The following is a 22,170-nucleotide window of genomic DNA, read 5'->3' as shown; positions in this document are numbered from 1 at the left end:
GCATTATACGGTGCTTCTATTGAAGAGGATGCAACCAATATGTATAAGTTGCGGTATGTTCTGCAAAAAACCAATCTCTTAACTTTATAATCATACCCTATATATTATAGCTTTAATATAATATGGAATTCAAGGTGATAGGAGATTGGATTCTGTCCAAAAGAATTTACTATTAAGTTCTAGAAAGAATTCATCTTGACACAGCCTTACCCATAAAATAATTCTTACCATTGCATAGAGTCCCAAGGGCTTCAAGCATAGTGAGGCTTGAATAAACATGTACTGATAGATAGAGATCAAGTACTTTTAAAACTTCAAGATAACATTTGTCTAGTTTTCTTGCAATTTTGAAGGTAACCGACAAAAAGCAACGGAATGGTTTTAAGTAAGCAGACTATAGCATCTGCCCTGCTACTTCCCCTTTTTCCCCTACCTGTACCAGCTTCTTTAGGGGAATTAATGAACTTAGTCTTGCAACTCATCCTATAACTAAACTCTCATAATTGGTAAGTGAATGTAAATTTACCTAACCCAATCACTATATGTAGTCAGACCCAGATAATGTTTCACATCAATTCACTCTGGATAGCTTGCCATCTGCTACCTGAACAACACTCAATTACCCTCCCCCTCATTCCTTCCATCTTTGGGAATAGTAAGTGAATTGATATCATTGATTTTGGAAAGGATTTGACAGCCAGTTGCCTTGTACCTTCATTTACCATTCCTGTGGTCCCCAGAACAAAACTCCCATCCCTGGCTATGACTCCCTCTATGTGTTCTCTCTTTATTAGAATGTATGCTTCTTGGAAGCATGGACTATTTAATTTTTATATTTGTATCTCTAGTGCCTGACATGAAATGGTATACATAATAGGCATTTAATACACTTTTTCATTCATTTACTCATTCAAGCATGATGATGTCAATAATCCATGTCTTCCCATTTCTCAATTAAGAAACATTTCTTCCCATAATACAAGCTGAATCACTGAACATTATCATCTTAAAATTTTTTTTTTAAATATCAGCTAACTAAAGGGGCAGTGGAAAGGTAGGCAGCAATTTTAAGTAGGCATAAGATCCTGGACAATTGACATGCAGATGACTAAAACACCACCATCAACGAGGCCATGATAACTCATAATTGAGCAAAATTGATGGATAGCAGTCAGCCCTAGTGTTAACCTAGTATCCACAAAGTATGATAAGATCCAGAGGAAGGTCTTGAGTATATTGGGTAGAGCCTCCATGGAGAATGTAATATAGAACCACATAGGACTGGGAGCATAGATAGATTATAACCTATACTTTTGTTGTTCCTATATCGATGAGCTTATGGATACAGTGAGGTGACTTAAGTTCAGTTCCCTCCTCTTAGTCACTCTAACATTTCTGTAGGACTAAAATTTCTGTAGGACCAGAAAAGTCATAGTCCCACTTCATTTTATACCTTCCCCTCAAGGTTATGGGCAAAAGAAAAACAAGCAAACAAGATATATTCATGCTCAGAGCTTAATTAATTTGAAGTCTTGTTAGAGGACAGAAGTTTTATAAGTTCAAAATGACCTTGCCTTTTTTGAAAAGGTTACATACAGGAAAGAATACTAAGAGTGCTAGAAGAATAATTTAACATGCTTAAGTGTTGTCTTATGTCATAAATTCAGTATGTTCTGATATATATATATGTATATATATATATATTAGAAATATGTATATTGAATTTCTGCTGAGTAAAATGTACTGTGTTGAGTAGGAAGTACCTAACTGACAGATCCTCATTACTTACCAGTAAATTTTTTTCCATAGCAATATATCACACCACCTGGAGTTCTAGAAAAGCTTGGGGTCTAGCAGAATTCTATAGCAATTGAATTAATCAGAAAAAAGGCATATTTCCCTATATTCCATTATTGACAACCTTTTGTGGGTAAATACCTTAGCTTCCATGTCCAATTATTTCAATCAATAAAAATCCTCCTTACTCTTTCCACATCTTCCTGCCCTACCCCTTTCAAAAAGAAAAACAAAACCCATTACATTAAAAAAAAAACACCAACCCTGCAAATTCCTGCATTGGCTATGTCCACCCCAAATATGTTTCAATCAGTTTCACTCTGAGCCTATCATATTTCTATCAAAAAGTAGGTAGCATATTTCATCATGAGTCATCAGGGATTTTATTTGGTCACTGAAGTGATCAGAGAAAAATATTTTACTGATAAGTCTGAGGTTTCTCCAAAGAGTGAATTGAATCACCATTACCAGCTGTTACAATAAGTTACCAAGCAAGCTGGATCACCAGGAAGTAGGATGAGAATAGTAATTACAGATTAGAACTACAGAACCAACCAGATATTTCTGGCAGGAAGCTAGGTCTAAGCAAAAGTGTTTTGTTTTGTTTTTAAGAACTGGGAGGACAAAGGAAAACAGGTGGTTAACCTATGGACTCTAAACAGAGAGGTCTGTTTCCAAGCCAAGGCCATTCTGTCTCCACAAATGAGTTCTAACTTTGGAGGACAGAGGAAGTTCAGTTTCCTTGCAGAAGAATGAGAGTTGTCTGACAGCCATAAAAAAGCATTCTTTTAGAAACTAGATGACAAGAATGTAGCCAGAGGAAACAAAGAGCTGTTAGACTAGTCTGCTTTCTTTCAACAACTCCCCATAGAAAGATCTTATTTTCATTCAATTAGTGGAGGACAAGATTAACATGAAAATCTCCATTAACATGTAAGCCTTTTACATACTTTGAGGAAGAATTATGGTGATTTTGTAAGAATAATTTTGTTTTATATGATTCTAATCAAGAAAGAACCAAAACTTGATGCTTGTCAGTTAGGAAATGAGTTTGAAAAACCTTCCCAGGGAAATTTTAAAAAGCAAATATATGATCTGATTTTCTTCTAATGAGAAGTAGAAAATAAAAATAGTATTGAGCTGCAACTTTACTGATTAAATGCTTATGGTAAGATTGACATGACGATAGCAAGTAAACAACAGCACTAAAGTGAGGGAACAGATTGGTGATGCTTCCATTTTCTGTGGTAAGCTTTTATGGTGGTGTAACCATCAGGAAAATTTGATAATAATTTAGTTAGATGGCAGGGGGGAAAACTACCTACCAGTCTCAGGAACTTCAACTTGTCAGTTGGACTAATAGAAGTTGCTGAGTTTTAGAATAAATTGTCCTCCCTGCTTTTGGAATTTAATACAATTTTGTGTACAAGATGGCCTGAAGGAAAAGTTTATCTGAATACTTGAAGCTGACCAAATCTAAGCATTTCTTAGGCCTTGTGTTTTCTGAAAGACTTCTTGAGGAGTACCAAATCAGCTTAAATTTTAACTTAAGCACATGATCTATATTCTAAATTTCCATCTTTGGACAATTATCCTTTATTCCAGGGACAGTGTAGATCTGTGTTCTGGTAGACCAAAGAATCTGCTATCCTACTGTCTACTTCTACTCATTTGCTATTAATTTTGATTGATCCCACATAAAGGGTTAAAACATTCTTTTATTTGCCATATAGTTATTTGCATTTTTATGGCAGGTATGATAGTCTTTCTATGGAAAGATTAAGATGGAAGGCTTCCTCTAAGTGAAATCAGATACTCGGGTTCCCCAAGCAGAATGTGTGCTCTCACCAATCAATAGGAAAATATTAACAGGCATACACCTAATGTGCAGAATGTGACACGGGGAAATTACTCACTGGAAGGTGATTTTGAAATGTATAACCCACTAAACTGATCTTGACACTTGTGAAGACAGATAGAAGGATGAATAAATACAGTTGAAAGTGTTGGTAGCACAGGTCTTATAAAAGCATAATGGATGTCTTGTGGAGCCAGCTAAGAAAATGACATTCCCTGATGCTATTATGAAGTCTCAAAGATGGAGTTAGCACAGGGCTGAAATTTGGGTAGATAACTTAATTGTCTAGTTCACTGTGCTAATATCTGGATAATAAAGTTTGGAAAGAATTTTTTTCTTTTATCTTGGATTTAAATCTGCCTTTATCTTCAATTCTTAAGAGAGTACAATTTGGGGTCACCTGAGAATCATTAGAAACCTGGAAATGAAAAGATTAAAAGATTCTAGGCGGCACATAGCCCTGTAAAATCCTTTTCATTATTAACCAATTATCTAAAAAATGGGTTAACAAGCTTTGGTGAACCATAGTAACTATGAAAACTTTGTGAAAAGTCTCAAAACATAGTCCATCCCAAGGAGGGAGACTGAAGCAAGAAACAGTGATTGATGCTTAAATTCTAGGGGGACAGAGATAAAGAGTATGTATCCTCTAGATCAGAAGTTCTTAGCTTGGGATCCCAAAAATAAATTTCCCATACATGACTCTGGATGGGAAAAACAATTTTACATCTTTATTTCACTAACCTCCAATTCAACATTTTCTTCAATTATTTAAAAACATTGTTCTAAGAAGAGGCCTATGAAATAAAAGAATCCAAACTTTCTCCCAATTAGAGGACATGCTTACACATAGATACCAAATGTAAATAAGAAAAATAACATCCCTTGAGATACTCTGTAAATTTCAAAAGAACCATAAATGGAAAGAAAAAAAGATCTAAATCTCTCAGGCTTTATGATAGAATTACTGTGGAAGAAATCTGCCTCTGCAAGGTTGGTCTTTAAGTTTCTACAGGAGGCAAAGACATTAATTAATTAGCTCTTTTTTGGGCAGAAGCCACAAGACATGACTAGGTTACCTCATTTTATTACATAAATTGTATCAAAGATATGGGCTCTGCAGTTTCCACTGACTTTTCTGTTGGGGTTTATGATTTCAGTTTCCATGATGTCTTTGGTTCTATTTGCTTGAATTCTAGTGTCATAAGTTGGTGGGCTAACTCACTCTTGTGCTTTGGGAGAAAATGTGGTTAAACCTTCCCTGAAGGAAAGGACCCTAAAAATTGGCTTAATCATAGAGATAAAGACTGATCCTTCTATTCCGTTTTCTTGGGGGGAAAATGCATTTCAAAGAAAAGCTGCTCTTTTTTGGGTTCAATTTGGTGTCACATTTAAACAGTATTATATAGTCATAATAATAATTAGTAAAACATCCTCAGGAGATGGGAATAATGAGGAGGATTGGAAGGATATGAGTAACTTAATAATATTACTGATTTAGAGATCCAGTTGACAATAAGACTAATCTAGAATTAGATAGATCAAGGAGTAAAAATACCACTACATGTTCTAGTTCAAAAGATAAACAAAGTTTTGTCAGTAAAAGTTTCCATGATGTATCTTTCTTCATGGGAGAGATTTTTTCCCAGTGAGACATGGAAGCGAAAGAAGAGGTTGGAAGAAGTGACTTGATTAAAGGCAATGATCCAAACCTCAAATTCCAAATCAAAAGAAAATTTCTACCTTAGCTCAGAGAAGAAATGAATGTACCCCTTACTTAGGATGCCCTTTTTTAAAAAAAATATTTAATTAGTCAATTTAGAATATTTTTCCTTGGTTACAATAATCATCCCCCTCTCCTACCCCCCCCATAGCCAACGAGCAATTCCACAGTTTTCCCTCTGAATGTGGATGGTGTTCTTCCACATAAATCCCTCCGATTTGTTCTGGATCATTACATTCCTAAAGGAGGAACAATTGAATTCTATCCTAGAAAGAATAATTTATCTGCTCCAGAAGGATTTAGAGGAAATTAACCTTTCACTTGTTTAAATTATACTTCCTTCCTTCCAAAGAGATAAGGAATTTGGGGTTAACTCTGAGATTGCCCTATTAGCTACTGAGAGATAAATTAGGGACCAGTTCAGTGAATATTCTTTTGAAGAGATGGATTGTTCATTCCTATTATACTTGATGGTAGTGAAGGCAAAGGTAATAGAGGAAGATGGGGACATATAGGAGAGCAAAAGAGAAAAGACCAGGAAGAGTGGCATTTTTTTTGGACCCAGTACCGAGAATATAAGGGAAAGTAAGAAAATATAGCTGGAAAGTAAGGAAAAAATGGATTGCAAACTTTGAAACTGTTTTTAAGATAGAAGACTCTCTTCTCAGTTCAACTTTTAAAAAGCCCCTCCAAACCTGAGATTTTGCTGATTTTAGAGTTTAGAGACATGAATGGTTCTTAATTTCTTATAACAGTAATAATTATATTCTCTCTCAGAAAGAAATCACAGAAAAGGAGAAGGGTAATTCCACTGTTCTAGAAGAGGCATTCCAACCTTAAGATTTCTGGAAGAAAATACAAAAGGCAGGCTCAGATTGCTGGTCAATGGACATAAGACATTAGTCAATTCCACTATGTAAAGAGCAATAGAGTCCTGTGCTTTATAAAGTGGTGAGTAAAGGTTCCAGGTAGACTTTAATCAATATCTTTAACAAAGCTTGAGTTGACCCAAATGAAATGAAGAGGAAGAATTCCTTACCTCCCCCTAACTCCCTTCTTATTTATCAAAGAGTTCCAGGAAGGTACTTATATTAGCCTCAGACTGACTTATTATAAAGAGAGAAAGGGAATTGGTGAACCTATGTGTCCTTCTTACTATAAAAGATGAATGCAGAGGAACTGACACACTGCTGTCTGAACAGGATATATGTCAGAGAAAATCATTGGATTATGTTATTTTCAGATCTCCAAAATATGTTATGTAAACCTACTATCCCCGAGGTAGAGATGCTTCCATCCCATCTTTGAAAAAATACTTAAATTATATACTCCTTAGAGAAAGAAGCAAAAATATACAAAAAACTAAAATATGCACAAGGTAAAATATGTTGTTACTTGGGGATATAACTAAAATGGGCTAATGTTCTTAAACAAGTATTTAATATTAAATGCCTGCCAAGTGTCACGAACTATGCTCCACACTGGGAAACAAATACAAAGAATGACACTCTACCTATTCTCAAGTTTACCTTCTAATGGGAGACATGTTTCCACATGTTAAATACAAGGAAAATAATAAAAACATATGCAAAATAAAAACAAATAGTTAAATAAATAGAAGGTAGTGAGGAAGACCCTTAGTTGTTGTAAGGAGGGGAATCAGTAGTAAAAGGCGTGTGAACTATTTCTTGAAGGAAGGTATTTGGTGAAGTTGAGGTAAATAATACATTTCAGGAAAATGAGTGTAAAGGCATGAAGACAGGAGGACTACATAAGAAATGCAGAAAAATAGATTGGGATCATATTTTGAAGGCCTTTAAAAGATAAACAAGTAAGTTTATAGTTAATCCTAAAGGCAATACAGAGTTCCTAGAATTTACTGAGAAGGGTAGTAAAACATGATCAGATCTGTGTTTAAAGGAAATTATTTTAGCAGCTATGGGGAGTATAGAATGGAATGAAGAAACATGAAGCAGAGAGACTAATGAGAGGCTAGAGTCTAGGTTAACAGTCTAAACTAAAGGTGATGAGGGCCTGAACTAAGGTGCTCTCTGAACAAAAAGGAGGTGGATACAAGATGTGTTGAGGAGGTAAATGTAGCAAGATTTGGCAACTAACTGGATATGACAAGTAAGGCAAGAGTGAAGAAGTCTATTCCACTGATCCTCCTTTCTGTCTCTTAGCCAGTACCAAATTGTTTTGATGACCGCTGCTTTATAATATAGTTTGAGATCTGGGACTGCAAGTCCTCCTTCCTTTGCATTTTTTTTCATGATTTCCCTGCATATCCTTGATCTTTTGTTCTTCCAAATGAACTTTGTTATGGTTTTTTCTAAATAAGTAAAGAAATTTTTTTGGAAGTTCAATGGGTATGGCACTAAATAGATAAATAAGTTTGGGTAGGATGGTCATTTTTATTATATTGGCTCGTCCTACCCATGAGCAGTTAATGTTTTACCAATTGCTCAAGTCTAGTTTATGTTGTGTGGAGAGTGTTTTGTAGTTGTGTTCATATAGTTCCGGTGTTTGTCTCAGGAGATAGATTCCTAGGTATTTTATTTTGTCTAAGGTGATTTTGAATGGGATTTCTCTTTCTAATTCCTGCTGCTGAGATGTGTTGTAGAGATATAGAAATGCTGATGACTTATGTTGGTATATTTTGTATCCTGCAACTGCTGAAGTTGTTGATTATTTCCACTAGCTTTTTGGTTGATTCTCTAGGATTCTTTAAGAAGACCATCATATCATCTGCAAAGAGTGATAGCTTGGTCACCTCATTGCCAATTTTAATACCTTCAATTTCTTTTTCTTCTCTAATTGCTACTGCTAGTGTTTCTAGTACAATGTTAAATAATAGAGGTGATAATGGGCATCCTTGTTTTCACCCCTGATCTTATTGGGAATGCACCTAGTTTATTCCCATTGCAGATGATGTTTGCTGATGGTTTTAGATAGATACTGTTTATTATTTTAAGTAAAGCCCTTCTATTCCTATGCTTTCTAGTGTTTTCAATATGAATGGGTGTTGTATATTACCCATATTCCCTAAGAAATATATCCTTTATATATAGGAAGAAATACAGAATGAGAGAGGTACAATGAAAGTGAAGAATATATTTAGGAGGGGTAAGGCACAGGAAAATAATAAATTTTATCTTTTAAGATCAAAGGAGGAATGTAGGTTTTTTTTTTTTAATCAACGATGAGGAATGTTGTTAGGTAATATTGAGTTTCAAGGTGTAACCATTCCTGTGTGCAGTTGAGATGAAGTAAAGGATGTGACTATGAGATTTGAGAATGAGGATTTAGGTGATTAGATAGTTTAAGGAAGTACTAACATGAACACAAAAGTTCCCTAGAATGTGGTCAGGTACAAATTTTTTTGTGAAAAAAGGAGGAATGACCCTAATAGACAACAGCCACCCTTTTCTGTATGAGTGAAATATTTTAATAGAGTGAACTGCAAATGAGAAATTGATGAATGACATCTGGCAAAGAAACTGTCTGAAAGCAGTAGTAGCAAGCAAAGAGTATTTTAATTCTTCCTTCAGGTCCAGTGTTCTGGAGTGGCCAGGTGATATAGAAGTTAAATGAAGACAGAATGGTGCAAGAGAGGATGGCCATGGACTAAACATCATGAGAGAGAAACCAGGTCTCAGGGAGAACTGGAAGGATTATAAGAGTAATATGACCAGAATGAGAGGAAGTTTGGTCACTCTGGAGTAGGAATTTCAGGTCCTAGTATGCTGGAAACAAGTGTAAAAAAATGTAAGAAGAATATATAAATACAATAAAAAAAAAGAGAAGTATTACTTTTCTTGGATTACTAAGGGTGAGGTAGACAGGAGGTAGAATAGGGTTAATTCAAGTATTCTGTTCTTTCAGAGCTAACCCAGGGTTTGCTGAGGACTCCTATTTTGCTGTCCATTTTGTACAGATTTATAACATGTATAATCTCTCTCCCAAGTGAGGGTTGTTTGCTATAGTTAGCACCCTAAATAAATAGTAATTCTTAAAAATCCCTTGTATTTCAATGAATTATTTCATGTAGTATTAATTCTTTTAAAATAAGATTACTACTTGGCAGAAAAAATCTATTAAAATTATAAATGCTAATTAAATGTGATGATCAAAATAAAATATTTTTTTCTCCTTGATATACTATTTCAATGCTGATAGAATTCTGAAACAAAAAAGTAAATCCATACAAAAGTGTTTTTAAGAAAAAGCTACCATCATTGGCAAAATGCATTCTTATCAAAATGGCAAATTACTGGTATTTCTATTTTTGATTTACCTCTTTCACTTGCATCATCTACCAGAACGATTTCTTCTAGCATGTGTCTTGGTGATCGGTTTATTACACTATGGACAGTTCTTAGAAGTGTACTCCAAGCCTCATTGTGGAAGACAATCACCACACTTGTTGTAGGAAGATTATCTGGATATACCTTTGTTTTACATCTAGAAAAAAAAACAAAATTGTAATAAAACTTCACAAAGATTTATGTTAGTAAAGCTTTTGATTCCCCCACCCCAAGATGTTCTCCTGATTATTTATATTGATTTTGTAATCATGTATTAAAGTAATACTGTTTACCTCCCTCCAATAAAATGTAAGCTTCTTGAGAGCCATTCTTTCTGGCATTGTATCTTTAGCAATCAGCACAATGTTTGGCTTATAAAAGGCACTTAAATGCTTGCTGACTAAAGTACACCTTTAGATTAACATTTCCTTTTAGACATAAGGTCCCCCAATGTACAATAGTTGTTCTATTAGGAAAAGCAGATCAACAAAATATATGAAGATTGTTACAAGATTCTACTATCTTAATGACAAAATAAAGGGAAGTTAGAAAATTCATTTTTTTTTAAAAAGAAAAAATTACTGAATAATTCTTCTAAATGAAATTTTATTTTATTAATCATAATAGCATTACATACATTTAAAAAACCCTTCTGGGTGCTAGGAAAATAAATACAATGAATCTGGTATTATTAGCTTATTTTTTCTACTATCATAATGAATATTTTATTGGAGCTAAAGATCAGAATGAAAATGTCAACTGTTCATTCTGACTCTAGGAATCTTTACAATTCCAGAAAGTCTATAGGCCATAGGATCCTAAGTGGTATAGTAGATTTATAGTACTAGACTTGGGGTTGAATTCAAATTCTGCCTCTGATACTGATTAATTTTACCAATTATGTGACCCTGAGCAAGTTACTTAACTTCCTCATCTTCAAAATGGGAATATCAATAGCATCCAACATATAAAGTTATTGTGATATCTAATAAGAATGTAAAACATTTTGAAAACCATAAATGTAAAGTGTTGCTATAATTTTATGGTCACTACATTAAACTTATAAAGGTAAAAAATTGAATTTTTTTAAAGCTAACAATACTGTCACCCTTCTTGATAATTTTCTAATCTATTTTTATGGAAAATTTGCCATCATCCTCAAATAAACTTTTCAGATTAACTAATATTTACATAATTACACATAATATTTTAAAGCTTTCCCCCAAAACTACAGATACCACCATAGTTTAACTGTAAAAAGAGATATATTTTGATTAGAAAATGTATCTAAACATCAGGGAAAAAAGTTTTAAAAGTAATGTATATATTAAGTTCTGGTCTACTAAAAGTATCAAGCATGTGTTAGGTGTTACAAACCTACATACATTTATATAGTCCTTGCTCTCAAGAAGTTCTTAATTTAGTTGGTGAGATAAGACTAATGGCATGTCATGAAAACCATAATTTCTTATGATTTAAAATGGAGACAAATAGGATATGCATAAAATAGGCTGTATGTAGCACATTACCAATGAAGATATTTATTCAAGAAATGTTGTAAAATCTCATCCAGGAAATACATGGCAGGAGAAAGTCAAGACTGAATTCATAGAGTAAAGAATAAGAAATAGTAAGCTTGAAGGATGAAACAGACTGAGTGTGTAGCACTGATGACAGAATATGAATCTATGAAATATGTAAAACCAAAAGGGATGACCTATGCAATGGAGAGATACCGTATGTTGGATTTTAAGAGGGTATGGACAAAAAAATGCACAAAATGAGGAGGCATAAACAGGTTATGATTGGAAGGAGTATGTAGATAGATGGGATCACATTTATCAAAGTATAAATGTTCATAAAATTAATACTACATATGTAATAATTAGATAACAAAAAAGGCGATCAATGTTAAGTGAAATGATTCCTTCTATAGGCAATCACTTATAATGGACTGCACTTTAATTAGTTCTCTTATATTAAAAAAAAAAAAGAAGCTGAGAACTTCCCTATTCTCCACTTCCTTCCTTACAATAGGAAATTACCCCTTTTTTTCCTCCTACAAGTCATACTATTTCCTGGAGCCTTCACTCACCTCTTCTGCCCCAGCTTCCATAGCCCAATATAAACAATTTCCTGGGAAAAAAAGAGTTGAAGGAGAATTTGCCCCAGACATTAAAAAAAAAATATTGGCAAAGAATACTAGTACAAATTCCTATGATAAGGAGAAAAACTGAATCAGACAAAGAGGGCAAGTAGGAAGGTATAAAAGGGCTAGTATATCAGATATATGAAATACAGAAACAGTGAAAGATAGTCCAGACTTAGTATTATTAAAAGCTTTAAGGAAATATGTATTCGAGTAGTATGGCAAAGAAATCAGAAAAGAAGACCTTGAAAACAGTAAATTGGAAAATACTTCTAGGAGGATGGAAACAGAAAGCTAATTTTTTGGACTTCCAGAGTTCCATATGAAAAAAACCTAGGAAGGTGATTAAGTTGATTTTTAGCTCAATTTAATCAATTATGTAGAGAAACTGACCCTTAAACATAGAAAAATAGATGGCAATTAAAAATTACACAGAAGATGTTTTTTATAATGGCAAGCAACTAGAGACAATAGATGCCCATTTACTGGAGAATGGCTGAATAAATTGTATTTCATAATATTATTTGTGCTGTAAGAATAACAATCAAAATGAATAAAAAGAATCATAGAAAGTTTTTAGATGAACTGATACAAAGTGAAATAAGTAGAGCCAGGAAAATAACATAAACAATGAGTATAACAATGTAAATAGAAAAATATCACCACAACAAAACAGTTCAAAACTGAATGCTGTGAAATTATAAAGAATGTATTAATCTTAAAGAAGAGATATGAAAAAAAACTTCTTCCTTTCCTATGCATGTGAAACATGCATATAATGTTGGATCTATTCCAATGTGATGGTTAATTTTACTGAATTATTTTCTTCTTTCTCCTCTTTTTATATTAACTCTCTGGGAGGGAGGAGGCAAGAATATAGGGTGAAATATTGGTAATATAAAAACAAAAAAATTTATAAATTTATTTGAAAAAGAAATAAAATATATGCTTGGGGAATGGTAATAAAAGTTATAGTTTAGGGACGTGAAGGAATATTAATAGGCTATAAGAAACAACTGGTAGCTAGGGGGCACAACAGATAAGAGTGCTGGGCTGGGAGGTAGTAAGACTCATCTTCCTGAGTTTAAATCTGGCCTAACTAGCTGGGTAACCTTGGGCAAATCACTTAAACTCAGTTTCTCCAACTGTAAAAATGAATTGAGAAAACTATCTGCCAAGAAAATCCTAAATAGGGTCATGAAGAGTCAGACATGGCTGAATTGACTAAACAATAACAAATAAACAATTAATATGAAGAATTCTGAAACACATGGGAAAACTTAAATGAAGTGATGTAAAATAAGCAGAATCAGAAAAACAGTATACTCTGTGACAACAATGTAAATGAAAAGAAAAAAGAAAATGAAATCTAACATTGTATAATTATGACGACTAAACTTGGCCCTAAAGGAAATACATCTTCCCCTTACTGCATATACTATCAGACTTGGCTGACAGTTCAATACGTTTCCTTAAAATTTTTTTTTTACCTTAAAAAAATTTTGGTAATAAGAGATATCCACTAATAGCAAGATTTTGAGTTACTATCAGTTGAATTAGAAAGAAAATGTCTCTATTTTTAATATCTAATAAATTTTCAAGGGTATGAATTCCTATTCTTGGGTTAAAAAGCCTATTCTATGGGCACAGGATGTGAAGAACTATGACTATAAAGGAATGAATGTAAAAAGATAAGAGGAGGGAGATTTAGCAGTTGTAAGCTTAATAATATTTAACAGTATACACCTTTGCATTGGGGGGGGGGGCGCAAAAAGGCTAATATGATCTTCAGTTGCATTAAAAGAAGTATATTATCCAAAATGAATTTCCTATTTTGCCTTGGTTAGAGAACACAGTTTGGGAAGTGAAGTCAGTTCAGGGAATCATTTAAAAAGAATGTGGATGTTAACTCAAAACCATGTCATTAGAGGATGAATAAAGGATCTGGAAATGTTGAAGGAATGTATGTAAATACATTATATGTAAATACCTTCAAATATTTGAAGAAATGTAATGTGGAAAAATGCCTAGTTTTTTGTTTTTCCATTGTCTTCAGGGGGCAAATTTTAGGGAGATCGATTCCAGCTCAAAATAAGGAAACTTCCTAAGAACAAGAGCTGCTCAAAAATGGAACTGTGTGCATATGCTAAGTGGTATAGTAGATTGAGTGCCATGCCTGAGTGCAAAAAAAAATCTGAATTACAATCAAATTTCATCTCAGATACTTACTAGCTTGGTGACCCTGGACCTCTCTTAACTGTTTGACTCAGTTTCTTCATCTTTATCTTTACTAAGAAAATCCCAAAGAGGACCACAAAGAGTCAACGAAAATGTCTGAACATGTTGAAGTTTTCAAGTTGTGGCTAGATATAAATTGTCAGGTTATTTCAAATGAGACTCCTATTTCAGACATAGATTGAACTGGGTAAAGTCAGAGGCATGATTCTGTCATCCTGCCAGAATAAAGCTATCTATATGAAAGGTTAAGCTTTCCCTTTTTTTGGATGTCAGAAACATGGCCTGAAAGTGTTTTTTACATTAGAAATAACTGTCTGGAAAAGAATACCTTTCAGAATCTATGCTGTATTTAATGAATAAAACACTTGAAGTTTTCTTTCCATAGAGCATCTACTTAAAAAAAAAGGTAAAGGAAGACTTCTCTGTGAAGAAAATAAAATGGTTATATGGTAGGGCCTGTTATCCACAGTTTCACTTTCTTGATTTCAGTTATCAGTGGTCAACCCCAAGGGCTGGAGGTCCACCCTGGAAGTGCTGAAGTGTGCCTGCAGGTGTCATCTGCTTTCACTCCTTTTTTTTTCCCAGGGGACTGGGGGGAGTTGTTAAGGCACAGAGCTCAAAGGCAAAGGGCAGGAGCAGGGATATATATATATATATATTTATATATATATATATATATATATATATATAGGGTCAGCAGGTGCTCATTTATATCCACAGTTTCAGTCATCTGTGGAAGGCCTTGGAAAGTATCCACTATGGATATATGCACTTCTAAAATTAATATATTCAGGCTTTCCTTTTATAGCAACTTTTTCTAAAGTAAAATTATAACCCCAAAGAATACATAAGCTCCTTGAAGATAAAGACTGTCTGATTTTTGTCTTTGTGTCTCTCTCAATTAACACAGTACCTGGTATAGAAATTATTGCTGATTGATAACTGCCTTCATGTTTCCACTCTCATTTTTTCAATTCTTACTTTGTAAGGAGAATTTCCATTAAAAAAAAATAGAACAAGGAAGCAGTTGGGTAGCTCAGTAGATTGAGAGTAAGACCTAGAGATGGGAAGTCCTGGAGTCAAATCTGACCTCAGACACTTCCTAGCTGTGTGACCCTGGGCAAATCACTTAACCCCCATTGCCTAGTCATTACCACTCTTCTGCCTTGGAACAAATACACAGTATTGATTCTAAGGCAGAAGGTAAGGGTTAAAAAAAAAAATTAAACTGTCAGACACTTCCTTACCCAGCATCTTTCAGCAACCAGCTTTTCCAAAAAAATGATTTTTAGTTTCTACAGATAGACATCTTTCTCAAATGAATTACAAACTTTCTAGCAAGGACAGAACCTGCTACAGTAAAAAAAGCTTGCTTTGCTAATAGAAGATCAAGGTTCAAATGGGAACTCTAGTGCTTTTTTTCCTAAGTGTAGCTTTATGCAAATCATCCTTGACCTTCAGATTCTTCATCTGTAAATTGAAAAGGCCTTTAAGATGACTTTGGCACTAGAGCTATTATCTTAAATCTTAAAATCTACTGAACAAAAGCTACACTTTTCTAAACATTATTGTGATGCAAACAAACATCTACAGATACAGATGATATGGGATGAATGGATCCTGACCTTACACAATACTTTAAATCTAATTCTTTTGAGAAAGCCTCTCAGATCATTATATTTTTAGTACCTTTCATCTTTCTTGTAAGAGTTAAGTGAGGAATGAACCACTTTATACATCTACTTGACTGTAACATTAATTTGTGAGTCAAAGATCAAAACAAGTGTTCTCCTTAGTAATCTTTTTTACCCTCCAGAAAATATTTTTTCCTTACAATTCTTATCAATGTCTTAAATTGTAAAGAGAACTCAAAACACTCTTAACTTCCATAGGACTAACACAATGAGACACAAATATCTGTCAGTTTTAAATTATTTCAAGAGTATGTAATAGGATATTTTGGAAAGGCATTACTTTGTAGAGGCAGAGCCAAGATGATAGAGTAGCAGGAAGACAGACAGAAGTATAATTGAGCTCCCTGGCCTAATTCCCTACTCCAAACAGATCTAGGAAACATAGCAGAAAAGATTCTCATTAGAAAATCCAGTGAAAAAGCACATTGATTAATTTTTCCAAGAGGCATGAGGACAGGATCTAGCTAGGAATATACTGCATGCATTCCAGCCAAAGGAGAGACTATGCACCAAGGCAAGAAGAGGTCCAAGATCCAACATAGAGGGACCTAAACTTGAGCAAGGTACAGAAATAGATGCTTTTCTAAACAGTTTCAGGTCACCAAGTTAGGGTAAACAGAAGGGAACAATGCCTTGGGGTGGCATTAGAAAGTGAGAAGCAGTCCTGGGCCTTGGGCTCTATAGAAGGATCAAGTTCAAAAGTAATTAGCAATTGTGTGGTTGGGACACCAGGAACAAAATGGTCTCTGGTCCAATTTCTAGACCAATGTGAAACCTGCAGTGGAATAATAACCAAGGCAATTCTAGACCAAGGAAAGGTAACATTTCTGTCACTTTGAACCAGAATATACTATAGCTCGATGTTGATGTTATTGGCTGAGTTCAGCAGCAGTACACTAGAATTCCAAAACTTCAAGCCCTTAAATCCAGGTCAGGAATTTGCAAAGGCTCAGACCACAAACACAGAAATCACATTTGCCCATGGATCCAACAATTTGGAGAGCACTGAAAGTTTGTAGATGCCCCAGCCTGAGTTGTTTCTGAGATCCTATCATAACCCAACACTCCTTATCCCAATAAAGAAGCAGCAGGACCAGCTCTTCTCTCCCAAAATTTGCAAAGCCCAACCCTAACATAAAAGCCAAATTCAAGAAGTATGCTAGAAAAAAAAATATCATGAAAAAACTATTATGGTGACAAGGAGTTGTATAACCCTGGAAGAAGAGAATGACTTAAAAACAAGCAAGGCCTCAAAAAAATATAGTTTGGGAAAGGATTTACCTCACTGCCTAGAAATTATGCTAAATCATTGCCAATGGATAATGGTGGCTACCATAAGCCATGATATCAGTTGATATTTTCCCCCATATTACTTTAAATGCTTCAATTTTTACAAAATTCTGCACAAGAAACATTAAAACTCCATTTTTATTGAAATGAGGCTGATATTTTTTTCATAAAATCTCTACATATTATAAAAGTTTTCATCTAGAAGTTGACTGATTGAGGTAACAGGCAGAAAGAGAGCAAAATAGTATCCAAAAAGTAACAAATTTCCATTTTTAGCAACAGAATAGTACACTTTTACCCCATCTGGATAAGCCTGAGGTTCTGAAAAAAAATATTCCCATGGACTTTATTCAAACATCTTTTGTCCATCAGAAATTCACTTTTGCAAGTAATATGTGTATAACTGTCTGAAAGAAATCTTTCCCTCTGAAATTTAAGTTTTTTCAATAACAAAAAGTTTTATTTTCCTGGAGCCAAAGCATTAACATATGCTTGAATAGTCAGCCTGCCCTTATCCTGATTAAAATCCTGGGATATATGATTTGCTCACATCTGATACAGGAGGTAAAATTTGACAATTTAATCAGATTAAAAATCTGTTCTGGGACTATGCTTGCTCAGAAAGGAGTCTGCTGAAAAGGATTATCAACTTTGATTACAATAATTTCAGAGAAGTTTAATGGTTTTATATTTATTTGTTTGTTTAACAAAGTCCTTACCTTCCATCTTAAAGTCAATGCCATATATTGATTCCAAGGCAGAAGAATGGTAAGAACTAAACAATGGGGGCTAGGTGAGTTGCCCAGAGTCACAGTTAGGAAGTGTCTGAGACCTAAAATCTCCTCCTTCTAGGCCTGGCTTCTCAATCCACTGAGCCATCCGGCTGAATTGTTTTAAATGAATGGTCATAACAAGGAGACCAACTAAGTAAAAACCACCTTAGTCATTAAAAGACTATCCAAGAGAGGCTGGTCAAGAGAAAGAAACAGTAAGAAGAGGAATAGAGTGTAAAAGGAAGGACAGAAAGTGCTGAAGCCTAAGAAACACCTATACTGAAAATGAAATGGAAGAGTAAAAAAGGGAATGAGGCAAACTGTGGTTACTCCAAAGATATCTTCCTGGAGACTATAAAAATACCATCACGTGCTCTGCCTAATCATCTCCAGTGAGGAGAAAGAAAGCTCAGTGGTGGTCTCCCCCCCCCCCCCAAGAGTGACACCAATTGGGAAGATGGGGAAGAGTAGTACAAGATGATGACTAATAACCACCCTTTTCTTTTTCATTTTATCAATGACTTTATCAGGTTCCATGGACTTACTAGGTCTCCAGCTTCAGTCCTATAACACTAACTACTGTATACTTTGGAAAGGATTTCCTAGAAACATCTCAAATTCACCCTGCCCTCCCCCTAAAAAAACAACCCAAAGCTCATTATTGTTCCTTCTAAATCCACCCCTATTCCAAACATCCTTCTTTGCACTGAAGGCACCACTATCCTTTCAGTTTTCCAGTTTTCCTCCCCATTCCACATATCCGATCACAGTTGTAAATCTTGCTATTTCTACCTTTACAACAACCTTCACATCCAACCCCTTTTCTCTAGTCAAACAACCACCATCTTAATCTTAGTTCAGGCTCTTATTACTTATTATCTTTTACTTGGATTACAGCAATAGTCTAATTGGTTTTTTCCTCCAATCAAATGCCTCCTTAACACAGCTGCCAAAATGACTTTCCTTAAATACAGATCCAAACATTTCACTTTCCTGCTCAATAAACTTCTGCTGCTTCTAAGATTAAATATAAAGCCCTCTGTTTAACTTTTAAAGTCCTTCACAATCTGGCCCCTAATTATCTTTCCAGATTCATTCACTGTACACTGTGCATGCCCTTCATCCTGAAATCTAGCCCAACTGGCCTACTTGCTGTTCCTCACATGTGATATTTTTTATCCTATGCCTTGCTTTTTTTTTTTGCCTTGGTCTTTATTTATACCTTCAACACACTACCGCTTCACCTCTGCCTCAGAATTTCTCCCTTCCTTCATGAAGTAGCACAAGGACCACTGTTTTAAATGAAGCCTTTGCTGATGCTCCTAACTGCTACTACCCTGCATGTATTATCATACTCTTGGATCTTGCCATCACATGTAAATGCTCTGCTTGCATGTTTATGAATTCTTAAATTCCCTTATTCTACTGCTCTCTTTCCTTATAATTCCAAATCCTGAAGGCGCTTAATAAATGTATGTTGAATTGAATATAATAAGATTGTCTCCTCCAATTCAACTGAGCCCAGGGAGAAGAACAAAGAAAGGATATCCTGGAATGACATGAGATTGAGACAACACAATGGGCAAAAACTCTGCTTAATACAACTTGAAATTATTTTTGTTATTGAAAATACAAATGATTTGGGGGGGGGGGGATAGAATGAGAATCTACTTCCTCATCATTTTCATTAAAGAATCACAAGACTTATTTTTAGAGGGGTCATACACATCATCTAGTTCAATTTCATTTTATAGAAAATTAATCTGAGTCTTAGAAGGGTAAAAATCACTTACCCAGGCTACACAGAGAATGAAATGGCAGGAGCTAGAAACATAACTAGTAAGGTCCTAACTACCTAAAAACTACAGAAAGGTAAGAAAGAATTAAAATTAAATATTAAAATTATTTTAAAATATCAAAAATTAAATATCCTACCATAAGAAGGATGAAAGTAGTAACAACTCACATAAAGCACTTTACAAAGAGCTTTCCTAGGCAATGCAAGTATAAGAGCTAAAACTGAGATAGAGCTCCTTGGGGAATACTAACTTTATAGAGAATAAAAATTTCAAATAATGCTTCTTTAAACACTATTTAGTGTTACACATATATTCTAACAACACTTTCACTGTTTCCACAGGACAAAAACTAATCAGCAAGAACCTAAGGATTCCCAGATGGTCCATTTTCTCTGAGGCTGCCGCAGGTGAGTTCCTCCTCACAAAGACTTCCACATCTAGTTGCTCTCCCTCTCATGGAAGCTTCCCTAAGAGCATGTTTACTGAATGACTGATATCAGTTTGAAGACCAAGGCATCAGGTATTAAAAGTGCTGGAAGCAAGTATTGCTACACACTTTTTACAGAAAGGATTAAAGAAACTAAGATTTAGAGGTGAAATGGCTCACTTACAATAATATAGCAGATTAAGCCAATCAAAGATAGAAAAAATAAGGGAGCAAGGTCAATTTTACTTTCCATTGTCAATACTCAGGGAAAGAAGGTGAAATATGCTGCCTCACAAAGTATGTTTTTGGCCAAGACAGGAAAGACTGGATGAATTTAATGCTTACAATTATAATCATTAGTAGAGAAGCTATTTTAAGGTTTATGAGGAACTTTACATGCATTGTTTCATCAAACTCACTAAAATAGTATGTAAACTCCAAATCCTCACAAATGCTATATAACACAGAACTTCACAAAGCTTAAATGATTTCTCCACAATTTAAATACTAGAAAGCAGGTGATCAGACTTCTGCTAAAGGTAAATCCATGGCTCTTTCCACTACACCATGCAATCTCAATTTATAATCATCCCCACCATAAAACTCAGTTAAAATCTCACTACTTCCAGAAAGCTATCAGGTTACAAACATTCAATACCCAATTTATTCAATTATCTCTCCTGTAGATAAGACTAAAGGAATTCCAGAATTAGAAAAGGTTTCAGGTCATTGAAAAGGAGTTAACAGTTCTACCCTCAACATCCATATCAACCTAGACAAGTGATCCTCCAGCCTCCACTTGAAGACTTCTAGTGATTGGGAACTCACAACCCTGCAATAGTGGTCTTCATTATTCTTTTGTCTTTTTCTTTCACCAGCATTATGAGATAAGACTATTTCCCTCAACTTAAAGACCTGTTTTTCCATTCTTTTCAAAACAATCTCACTAATGAGAGAATAGAAATGTTTCTACAGCTCACTGATGTTATCCTCCAAGACTAAGCCTATATTTTATCTGACACTACTTATGGCAAAACAGATATTATATAATCTCTATGTGACAAAAGGACATTTCATTCCTTTGGGCATGGCTTTTTAATGGTCTTTTTTTTAAACAACCTTAGGGAGCACAAGCAAAGAACTAACTAGGGATCAGTAAGAAACTGGTACTTGTCTCAAATTTCATAAGCAGGGAATAATTTCTAGTAGGCCAAAATAAATTGCTGAAAATAATGTATCTGAAAGTTTGGAACTTTCAAGATATTTAAACAAGAATCCAAAAGTGAAAAAAGTAGATAGAGAAAAGAGATGACATCACAGGTTTTATTGTTGGATAGTGTCTGCAACACTGTTCCCAGAAAATACAAGCAACCTCAATTTTATTACATTCTGCGTCCTGCCTACTGTCTGAAATAAATATATATAAACAGACTGGCCCATATCAGAGTCTGGACAAAAGGGCAGTATTTATTCATTCATATTTTCATTGAGTACAATGAGAACAACAAATGAGAACTTGATAGTAATTGCAAATCTTATTAAGCTGCTCTGCAAGGGCCTGAATGTAATCAGTCCAATGTTATCTGCCAACAGGAACAGGGGAAACTTTCCATTTATATGGAATCTCTGTTCCAAATTCTGGCACCCATCTTGACTGGCAGATACCTTTTGAGTGTGTCTCCCAGTTTTATGCTCTGTTCATTATTTCCCCCTCTTTCAAATACCTTACACTTGATACTTCAATATCCTCAAAACTGTTTTGCTCCAACACAGACCTCCCATGTGTATACTTATTCTGGTACAACTATTCTTTTTGAATTTGTTTTCTTTTGTCATTTCTATGCCTCCATGAAGTACAGTGGAGTCTAAGGCAATGCATTCATATGTTTCAACTATATCATAACTGCTGTGAATATTATAGTAATGCTGACAGGTCTTTTCCACAGGGGAAGGGGGATGTCTCTGTCATTCTTCCTAGTTTCAGCATTATATGCTGTTGAGAAGACTTGGCTTTTAATTGGATCTCATGCCAAGGTTTCTACAAACTAATTTTTCTTCCATTGCTTCTTACTGCAAAATAAGGTCTGTCTGCTCTTTCTTATGAAGCTATTCTTA

At 34.6% G+C, this 22,170-nt stretch overlaps 1 protein-coding gene across 2 annotated transcripts in view; it reads right to left on the bottom strand.

The window, feature by feature from the left end:
- GALNT1 (polypeptide N-acetylgalactosaminyltransferase 1) overlaps positions 1-22,170 on the bottom strand; it is a 166,808-nt gene that overhangs the window by 31,026 nt on the left and 113,612 nt on the right. For both annotated transcript variants that reach the window (XM_056824357.1, XM_001362832.4), the window contains one exon: positions 9,676-9,842. In XM_056824357.1, coding sequence (XP_056680335.1) covers positions 9,676-9,842 — 167 coding nt within the window. The remainder of the gene's footprint in view (positions 1-9,675; positions 9,843-22,170) is intronic.

This window comes from Monodelphis domestica, chromosome 3 (assembly GCF_027887165.1).
Source record: "Monodelphis domestica isolate mMonDom1 chromosome 3, mMonDom1.pri, whole genome shotgun sequence".
In the NCBI taxonomy this organism is placed as follows: domain Eukaryota; kingdom Metazoa; phylum Chordata; class Mammalia; order Didelphimorphia; family Didelphidae; genus Monodelphis; species Monodelphis domestica.
The sequence above is the reverse complement of the archived record's forward strand: the minus strand, read 5'-3'. Positions and strand labels throughout refer to the sequence as shown.